This window comes from Chanos chanos, chromosome 12 (genome assembly GCF_902362185.1).
Source record: "Chanos chanos chromosome 12, fChaCha1.1, whole genome shotgun sequence".
Taxonomy (NCBI): domain Eukaryota; kingdom Metazoa; phylum Chordata; class Actinopteri; order Gonorynchiformes; family Chanidae; genus Chanos; species Chanos chanos.
In genome coordinates this window covers 10,727,344-10,737,999 of record NC_044506.1, presented here as the reverse complement: position 1 = coordinate 10,737,999, position 10,656 = coordinate 10,727,344, and the positions used below count along the sequence as shown (strand labels likewise).

Below are 10,656 nucleotides of genomic sequence, written 5' to 3'. Positions count from 1 at the left end.
TAGACTATGTTTTAACGACTACACAACCAACCTATGTTAACACTTTTCTCCCCTTCGAAGTTTCGGTAGTCTTTGAATGAGAGAAACAGGTGGTAGGAAGGTGTGTTAGAAACGAACGACAAGCGTTGCTGCCGACCAATCGTATGTCGAGTTAACGTGTGCATTGCTTGGAAAAATAACCAACCAGCGCTCACTTCAAGTAATGGGTTGACCCATCAGTGCTAGAATGAACTGGCAAACCATCGGCAAAGAAAGCAGTTGAACAGCGGACGTGGTTGAGAGTAGACCAAGTGGTCAAATTAGCTCCTACTATATAAGACTCCCTTTTACCAGAAGCAGTCAGTGTGTCCCGTGGATTTATCATCAAAAGGTAGGTTGTCTCATCTTTCCTTTCCGAACACAGCGCTGTCATTCTCTCAAACGACACTATGGACAACTGTCTGATCATTCTGTATCTGTTCATTCGTTGAATGTAAACTGCTATAGGGCTGTATTTACGCTGCCTATAAATTTTCGCTTGCTTGAATCTATGCAACGATACTTCTTATTTTAGCCTAATATTGAGCTTGTCTAAAATGTTTTTCTTTTTTTTTCTGGGAGAATATTATGTCCCGTAAAACTGATTTTAAGCTACAGATGGCCTAATGTGGTTGCACTCATGTCGAGCTCGATACATATTTACTATTGATAAACCCTCCCTAGCTTTAGAGGCAATTCAACAAAAGACAAACTGCATATTCTCTTTAACCCTCTGGCACTTGTGCACAGGGGGCATAAAACTGGTTTGAATTGAGGCTCAAGGACGGAAGAGAGCGCGTTCATGGCATTCAGTAGCGATGTATTTTACTGCCCCTGAATAGAAATTAGCGTATGAAACCCTTTGGCGCTCCACTGGTGCTACATGTGCAAATGGATTGCCACTCTCCCTGCTGTTTTATTCCTCATTCACTCACACAAGCGCAAAATGTCATCCAGCCAGGTTAAAGCTTTAACCGTTTTGGTATAACAAAGAGAAAGCCACGTTCAGTTAATATTAACAGTCCCTCAACTGAAAAGCAGTAGACCTGGTGTTTTGTTATGGAGTTCCACTGCTGCCCTCATTGCATCAGCTCTCTTTTCATCTGGTTTCAGGTTATCGCTAGAGTCTCCTGAGGGAATGAGAGAAGCCTTGTGAATATTTGGTGAAGCAACAGCAACAGCTTGGTCTCCTGAGTCTCTCCTTTTGCTTTCATCGCCTTCAGTGAGGCAGAAAGAGATGGGGAACGGATTATCAGAGCCTCACGCCATCTTCCCCTGCCTGCCATCTTTTCAGGCACTGCATATTGTTATTCTTGGTTTGGACTGTGCTGGTAAAACCACAGTATTGTACAGACTTCGCTTCAATGAGTTTGTGAACACTGTCCCCACCAAAGGCTTTAACACTGAGAAGATCAAAGTGGCTTTGGGAAGCAAGGGCCGGACAGCAGCCTTCCATTTCTGGGATGTTGGGGGACAGGAGAAGCTCCGACCGCTTTGGCGGTCGTACACGCGTTGTGCGGACGGACTGGTTTTCGTAGTGGACTCTGTGGATGTCGAGCGAATGGAGGAGGCTAAAACGGAACTGCACAAGATCACGCGGCTACAGGAGAACCAAGGCGTGCCAGTGCTGGTGGTGGCAAACAAACAGGACCTACGTAGCGCCCTGGCGCTCGGCGAAGTGGAACGGCTACTGGCACTGAGCGAGCTGGGCGCCCACACGCCGTGGCACCTGCAGCCCGCCTGTGCCATCATCGGGGAAGGCCTGCAGGAAGGCCTAGAGAGACTCCATGCCATGATCGTCAAACGGAGGAAGATGATGAGGCAACAGAAAAGAAAAAGATGACTCTGAGAGACAGAGGGTTGAGAGAGAGAGAGAGGCACATCAGAGGAGGGGTTCACTCTGGCCTCTGGGCAGGGCATGCTGGTGACACAGGCTCTCAGCTTAGCGGTGTGGCATATTGGTGGATTGATTGATTTGATTTTTTTTTTTTCTTCCTATTGGCTGAGTTTTATCAGCTGAGTGAAGTTGGACACATTTGAGTTCACAAATACAATACAATGTGTACATCAACACCATTCATTTTGCCACTCGGTTGAAGGATGATAGCATTGCTGGGACAGTATTGGGGGTCACATGACCTTTTAGAAATACACAGTCTTAAAGCCATTCACTGTATGTGTGGTACAAGGAGTTCTTGTGATAGAAAACACTGGACGCAAGGTTATACATGTCAAAGAACTCAGAAGTTTTTTCCACCGAGTCCTTTGATCTGGGGGGAAAAGAAAAAAAAGACATTTTCCATAATCCCTTTTGAAACAATTTGCACTCAGAAGTGGAGATATGGATTACCAAAGTCCTTGTGGAGTTAATTATTCCGAAACATCAAAAGCATACGTTCAGGTTATCAGTGTCAATCCTGTCAGTGTAAGAACAATGAAATAGTGTTTTGAGTCAGTTTGCCTGAGAATTTCATCTCGGAGTGTTGCACAACAAAGGTGTGGAAGAAAGAAGAACCAAAATAAGCTTTATGACTGACTCTTTGGGGAAGCACAGATGTTTTGTATCTAATGTCAGGAACATTTTGTTTCAGAAGGAAGGGTTCTTTAAGACTGCGAATGCCAGTAAATCTGACATTTTTATGGGTCAGTAAGGGAGCACATGTTGCAGGGTGTATGGTTCTATCTAATATGTTCTTGTTGATTCACAACGTTTGTTTACTCAGCAGGACTTTCTCCTCAGCTTACTGTCATTCCTGCATCTCAGAAAAAAGAAAAGAGAGAAAATGTGGATGGCCGATGTTATTTCTAGCCGAACCCGTTAATGTGTGCTTTCCTTTAAATCAAGAAATATTTAAAATGCACTTTAGCCTTTTCTAGCCCATGGACTTATGTAATCCAGTTTTCGTATGGGATTTATGATACTGAAGGAAAAAAAAAAATGTGATGTATTGCTTCAAATGAAGCATTTTATAAGTTGTACGCTGTTCCACATTCAAGTGTGCCACCCTGTCACTCAATGTGTGTGCGTGTGTGTGTGTGTATAGGGTGATGTTGATATTTATGTATCAAAATCGGCTCACCTTGAATAAAGCAACAACTATTCACCAAACTGTATGCCCTACTGATTTCTCCGATTGCTGGTTTACTATGTAGAATGATACTTGCTTTTGTAATCATTAACTTTTGACTACATCTCAAAAATGATCTTCAGCTATTTATAAACTTACAAGCTCATTTCCTGTACATATAATGCTTTGACACACTAAATTAATGAATCATAATGAAATCTGGCACATTTCTTTACTTAGGGTGTGGTTTACCAGAGTCGCCTGGTAACCGTGATGTCTCCACCCTTACCCAACCCTGACTTTACCCATGGCGTGTTACATTGCCAGCATGTCGGACTGAAAGCTTATGACAGAGAGAAATAGGAATCCAGTAGCCTGTGTATATGCTAGTGCAAAATACATACATGCATGCATAATTGATCCATTACACTGGCTATATGTGAGGCACATGAAAACAAACATACACAGTTTATTTAACTATGCAATTTTGCTTCCAGGCTATGTCCTTTTGTCAAAATTCTATACACCCCTCATAATGCTAACAACAGATCTGTGTTTTCGGCTTTGATAGCCACACCTACAGCATACAGACGTACTTGCTTCTGTCCTACAGATTGGGATCAGAGGTTTGTACACAGTAGGTCTTGGCAAAAGATCCTACAGAGCCAAGCGTTTGAAGAGGATCTGGCACAGCCGGTTCTAGAACGAGAACCCCTTTTTAAAGAACAATCAAACACAAACAAAGTGAGAGGGGGGGAGCTTTAGGAGTACCTGACCCATTAAATGGGGACATTGCTGGACTAGTTTGCCCAGATCAGCACACTCAGGGCTGATAAGTGGTATGGCCCACATGAGGGAAGTGTGAGGTCCATTACACGGCACCTGTACGTCAGCCAGGTCTCCTGGCGACAGCGCTCCTTGCAGAGGCAGAATTAGCACACCCCCTTAACTCTCGGAGAGATTTGGAAATATGCAAACAGATTTCCTCCACAGGGAGACGACGGTGCGTCGTGCCTCCCAGAAAAAAAAAAACAACAACAACAAAAAAAAAACACAAGTTCTGTTTGGCACAGCATACACTCTAACCCATGTATCAAAGAGAATTTTTTATGTGGCATCTTAAAGTATGTTTACATTTTGTAGGGCAACGGCATCAAGGATCAGTAACAAAACGCGGAGGGTTATGAAGCTTCGGAGGACGATGCCATCACAAACTGTTTGGCTCCCCTCTCTTTGATTCGTCTGAAAACAGAATACAAAAATTACACCTGACAACCTCTACTTCACATGCAACGTGGCTATGCTGAAGAATTTTAATGAGTCAAAAAAAAAAAAAAAAAGAGAAGGAAGAAAAAAAAAATCACATCCTTTGTGCCTTTATGAAAATAAGCCGTTCTGTTTTTTTTTTTTTTTTAATGGTACCGGGTCTCATGGGAAACCTGGCATCTCGCCAAATGCCCGATGGGCCTGTTCCAGTAAAACATCACTCAAGCGAGGCGGGCCAAGCGGTATGGGGTTAAGCTTTTCTGCCGGTTCCCATGGACGTGAGGGGGGGGGGGGGGAATAAGCCAGGTTTATCAGACCGGTGTTCAGGCTAAGGGGTTACATGTTCCCATCCTCTCCTATCACTGCCTGTGCTTTCCACTAACAGCATAAGACCCTGTACAGGCCTCTTTCACTTTGATGTCATTGATGTAATTAACATGGGATTAGAAGCGGTTCGGCGTTGGCTAGTTTTTTGGGTCAAAGGACATTAGAGCTTAGAACAGGCATCCTGTTCTTCCTCTATGCACTCTCGAACACACTGACTCAGGCCATGGAGTGCTACACCTTTCTACCTAGTCTGAACTTCACTCTATACCAGTGCCCTCCCATAGACTGTGTTGCGCACAACTACACCTATCATAAAAGAGCCACTCAGGCTTGTAAAAATGTTGCTTGCAGTCATAAAGAGGGCTCCAGTGCATCATTAAGGGCTCTTACGGTGGAATGGAGGACCAATCTGGTTGGTTGACCTTGTCATTCATAACAGATGTTTACAATAACTTTTGCCGCAAATGATGTGCGGTGTAGCTAAGCATTTCTAAGGGGCCAAATGCATATATGAGTACGAGAAGTTTCCCATCACAGTTTTGTGGGGGGTTTTTTTATATGTTTTGCCAAGATTTCAGTAGGTTTGAGTTTATTGGTGGATTTTTCAGCATTTTAGGAAGGGGTTAGTGACTGCCTTGCACAAGTTGAGAGACGTCGGCTCACCTGAGCGAGCAAACTTGGAAACAAGGCAGCTAAAGAACTTTAAAATGGCGTCGGTTTTGAGAAAGCAAAATCATTCGACTCCAGAGAGTGATCAGACTTGGAGATTACCCAGTCTCCTCTCAGAGGATATGGCTGGGTTAAATATCAGACGACTGTATATTCAAGCGGAGATGTCTGACTTTGATGTCTAAATGCTGTATTACTGAGGTGTGAATGGCTGCGTGGGAGTATGTGTGTGTGGTGTGAACCCAGCAGGGTGGGGTTGTAACGGTCAGAGTTGGGGGGAAAGAACAGAGTGATAAGAGTGGGACCACTCCCTCACTGCCCTTCCTGAGAAGAGAGGCAGAACTCTCCCGCTCTCTTTCTCTCTCTCTTTCTCTCTCTCTCTCTCTCTCTCTCTCTCTCTCTCTCACTAAAGAGGTTAGCCTAAGAACCTCTGAAGACCTATCTTTAGTTATGTAAGCATATTACAATTATTTCAATGAGTTTAACAGTTGAAATAGTTGTCTGATCAGTCTGGAGAAGCCTGTACGGTTTAATTATTACAAATGGCTATCAGCTATTTAAATTGGGTAGAGAAAGTCACTGAAGCATTGTAAAATGAACTGTATTCAGACAGTGCATAATTGAGAAGGTAATATCTAATGGCACACTCATCTCATATCAGTAGAGAATTGAATTTTTATAAATATATATATATATATATAACCCTGTTAGACTATTTGCTTAGTTTACAACAACTTTCTTAATGAGATAAAACTATGACTGTTTAAATAATGACAGCGGTGGGAAAATTACAGTAATATGAATGAACAGTTTTATATGATTTGCTCAAGAGAGGGGTGTCTCCTTTAGCATATCACATTGAAACAAAAACATGTTAACATGCCAACGTACAATTTTCAATGAACAAAAGCAAAACAGAGCAAAGATGTGTAAATCAGATTTGCAAACCTAATCTGAATTTTTTTTTTGCTTAAAATAGATTTCAAACACTGACTTGTTCACAGACATATTGTCAACTTTTTTTATGTTTGTACAAGTTTACGTTAATTGTCATGGTGGGTCATGACATGTTTATCTCACACAGAGCTGTTTTGGTAACCCCATCATTCATTGCATGTGCTTTCTAAATTTGATTTTGATTGAAATGGCTTATTTTTGAGAAGTTTCAGAGATCTCATTTTTGTGCTTTTTTGACAGTGTTCCAGAGTCAATATTCCACATGAACTGTTCAGAGACAGTCTATGTAGTCCATACTGCTGTCTGAGATCAAATGATTTAAGTGGACAGGCATGAATTATTGCAAAACTAGTCGTCCTACTGTCACCCACCGCTCCATACTGACAAAGGACTAGTACTGAAACATTTTTACCAGTGTGATACTTCTCTAAGAAAATCAGTTCAAGTAGAACCATCTCTCTCTCTCTCTCTCTCTCTCTCTCTCTCTCTCTCTTTCTCTGTCTTTATGTGTCTTTTTCTCTCCCTGCTCCTTCTCTCTTCTTTTGCTTTCAATTCTTTTTGGGTAATTAATTTCATGGACGCTGAACATTTGAAATATGTGAAATGTGAAATGATAAAAGCCATAAACGGGCCACTTCTTCTGAGTCACATGACACAGGACGCAAAAACACACACATCACCATGAGTTCATAAAATGTCATTCCAACAGAATTCATCAAATTAGATTTTAGCCAAGTGTGAGTGTGTGTGTGTGTGTGTGTGTGAGAGAGAGAGAGAGAGAGACAGACAGACAGAAAGACAAACAGACAGAGACAGAGAGAAAGAGAGAAAGACAGAGAATGAGAATGTGCATGTGTGTATTTGACAGTTCAAAGCCATGCTTGCTCCTCAAGTCAGCTCTCAGAGGTATGTTATACACTGATTCAGTTTGATGGTACTCTTTGACTGCCCTCTATAACTAGTCCTGGTCAGTTAAAATTCCTGACAAACGCTAGTGCTGATTTAGCCAAAATATTTGAACAATGGACCAATGTTGACCTCAGAGACACTCTGAAGAAAGTCAGATTCAAAGTCTTCTCAACTGAATATTTAATGTTCATGCATCATTAACAAGTACAACTGGACAGTGGTAGATTTGTTATGTAAGTTATATAAATGTGAATTATTATATCTGACTGGCCATAGACTAATTCATTTGTGTTATCACTGAAGCAGAGTAATTCTGTCGAAATTCCGCAGTTCTATGACCCTTGTGTGAAATATGCTCTTTGCTCGTGAACTTCTGAAAAATTTTCTCAACCAACGTGAAATATACAACGGAACAAAAAGACAGCCAGACATGTGACCGAACCAACAATAGCACAATCCTTCAATATGTCTTTGGCTTTTCTTTGCCTTAGTAATGTCCTCAACAAACTAAATTTACTTAGAGACGAATTGTGCATCGTAGACAAAACTGAGGGATGTGCACATGACTGTGTAGAGAGAATTTATATTAAATTGCAAACTCTAAAATCTTATCTTTGGTCCACAGGCAGTTGAGTTCGATGTATACATTCAGGCAAACTGTCATTTTGTCTGTCTGTACCCTGTGGCTGGTTAGTGTATTGAACACAGGAACGGAGCTGCTCTATTTTGTCTAAGGGGCTTTTGTTTACTGTGTGGGTGGGGATGTCCTTTGTTTCCTGTGAAGTCATTACAGTGGAGTCTAAGACAGAGAAACAAAGGGACAGACCAAATATAACTTGGTCTGTCATAACTTAGCTTTGCTTCAAATATGTAATGAAAAGTATTCTCTTACTTCGGTTATAAAATAACAGGCGTATGGATCAGTCAAACGTATTTCTCTATTCAAACACTAAAGTTTATTTAGTTTGGTTTTTTTTTCAGGGGAAGTCAATTAAATGTGGAAAAGCAAGAGAGATCATGAGAAGTGATGAAATAAAATGAACCTTAGAACACCTCTTCAAACATCCTCCAGCCTTTTATGAGAAAGTAGCATTTTAACACCAGTTAACCAACTCTAATATAAACCTGCACTTATCTCTCAGTCCATGTGGTGAAGTCCTCAGAGTAGACTGTGCTAGTCATACTGAGGCCTCTCTGCCTCCTTAGGACTCTTTTAAAACATTTAGACAGTTAAATCAACATCAGAGTGTTTCTCTTTAAAACAGTCTCTTCTCAATAGTCTTTTAGCAGGTCTTATTTCACTCTTTCTTCATCTCATCCTTTCCTCTCTCCTCTTCTTTTTTTTCCCCCTTTTGTTCTTTCTATTGCCCTTTAAACACGATACTGTTCTCCTGAAGCGAAACTGAGCTGCCAAACAACAGTTGTGCTTGGAAATTATTTAACAATTATCCACTCCCATGCATCTCAGGGCTGCTCACTCAGCAAGGAAAAAGAAAAGTCTCGGCGGAGTTCACTGAGCAACGCCTTTGAGTTACGCAATGTTGTTGGCTCAGTGTTTCAGCAGACCACTGTGAAAACACACAGCCTGAAGATAAGACTCAGCCCCTGGGAAGTCTGCCTGTATGTGTGCCACTATGAGCAGAGCCAGCCAAAGGCTGCCATCTTGGCTCTAGTTCTCACCCTCTACCACCACCTCCACCCCAGGCCAGACCAGAAGTAGTGAAGCTGAGAGTGACTGACAGCTGTCAGCTGTTGTGTGCAGAGCTGTGTTTGTCTGTGGGTGGGTGAAGACAGAGTGATGTTTACTGAAGTGAACCAATAGGATTATCCTCTCAGCAGGTAAGAGAGCCACTGTGTGCCACCTCATTATCGCCTGTGATTGTCACGAGGAAATGAGAAACGAGAACCAGAGACAGATCCCATTCCCTCCTTGGATGTTCTGACACCAACACAATACACACATCACACAAGAAAATCAAAGTAACAACAGTTATGTGGAAATGTGTTCAAACTTCTTTGGTCTACAATCCTCAAGAAAGAAATGTTCTGAATAGTCTTCGATGAAAGACGGAAAATAAACACGTACATAAATTTCAAAACTTCACTGGAAAAACTAATTGTGATTCACACGTCGGCAAAAATAGATGACATCTCACGTAAACGATTAAGTGAGGGGAAACTTCATTTGTCACAATTACACACATTTTACATTTGAGATAAATACACAATTAAAGCTCATCTGAGGTGAATGATTGAAACTGTTAAAAAATCATTTAGCTAATATGATGGGAGTTATGAATTTAACCATCAAAATTTGTGAGCAGTTTGCCGTTAAACAAAGGGCATGTAGAGTTCTTCTACTTTAACTTTCTTTTTACTGTCTTTACTTTCTTTCTTTCTACTTTACTTTCTAGTTAGACTGTGGCAAGACAATATGCAGAAGAAAAACAAGTTCTGAAAAACAAAACAATTCTCTCTCATATTCCTTTGCACACACACACAAACACACACACAAACACACACACATACACACACACACACAGCCCAGGGAAGAGGCTCAGTAATGGACAAAACTCTCTGTAGATTTTCAGTATCAGTTTCTCAGGGGTTACATAAAGAGTTTGTCATTTCCCTTCATATGCTGATGAAAGCTGGACACAAGTTCCAGCAGGAGCCACCTGTGTTGTTCTAAGATACCGGACACCATTTTGTCCATGCTGTCCTAGCCCTGGCACACACACACACACACACACACACACACTAACTGCTACAGTACAAGCCTCACCAACAATAATATTTGGGGGAAGTGTTGACTAATGGGTGTTTTTCATGCTGCATGCAAAAGGACATGATGTTTCTGGCACAGGGACAGAAGACCTATTAACCCCTTCTAACCTGACACGTTTAAGTAAACAGTGCATGCAACATGACAGGAAAGGGAGATCCATCTAAATTCTCCATTATCTAATCATATTCTGTGTTCAGAAATCGTTCCAAATTTAAAGCAGTGATTCCTAATGTGTTATTGACACTTTTTTTTTTCATTCCTCACTATGCCACAGACTCTGTATTTCCATTTTGACACTTTCTCTCATTCTACATACGCCACACACGCCTTTTCATCTTCTGATCTGGGTGAGTGTTAATACATTCAGACAGCGTGTTATGGCTAAGAATAGTAAATCTCTGACACCAGCCTTAAACGACAAATGAATAATAATTGAGAAAGCTCATGAAGGATTTTGGGAGCACCGGTTCTCAGTTCTTGCTAACATAATCTTACATTCAGCTAAACGAAACTTACTGTAAATGTCAGTGACAAATAACAACTGGGAATCAATTTCTGAAGTTTCCTCTGCTTACTCCCCGCTGTTTTCTATTCCTTTATTTTCTTCCTCTCACACTTTCTTTCCCTTTTCTCCCTCTTCCTCCCTCACTCCTT

General features: G+C 41.4%; 1 protein-coding gene across 1 annotated transcript; it reads left to right on the top strand.

The window, feature by feature from the left end:
* Positions 1–242: 242 nt before the first annotated feature.
* Positions 243–2,009, top strand: arl4ab (ADP-ribosylation factor-like 4ab). Its single transcript, XM_030788725.1, has 2 exons — positions 243–370; positions 1,132–2,009. The coding sequence occupies exon 2, from the start codon at positions 1,256–1,258 to the stop codon at positions 1,859–1,861; it is 606 nt and encodes a 201-aa protein (XP_030644585.1). The 5' UTR covers positions 243–370; positions 1,132–1,255; the 3' UTR covers positions 1,862–2,009.
* The last annotated feature ends 8,647 nt before the right edge of the window (positions 2,010–10,656 follow it).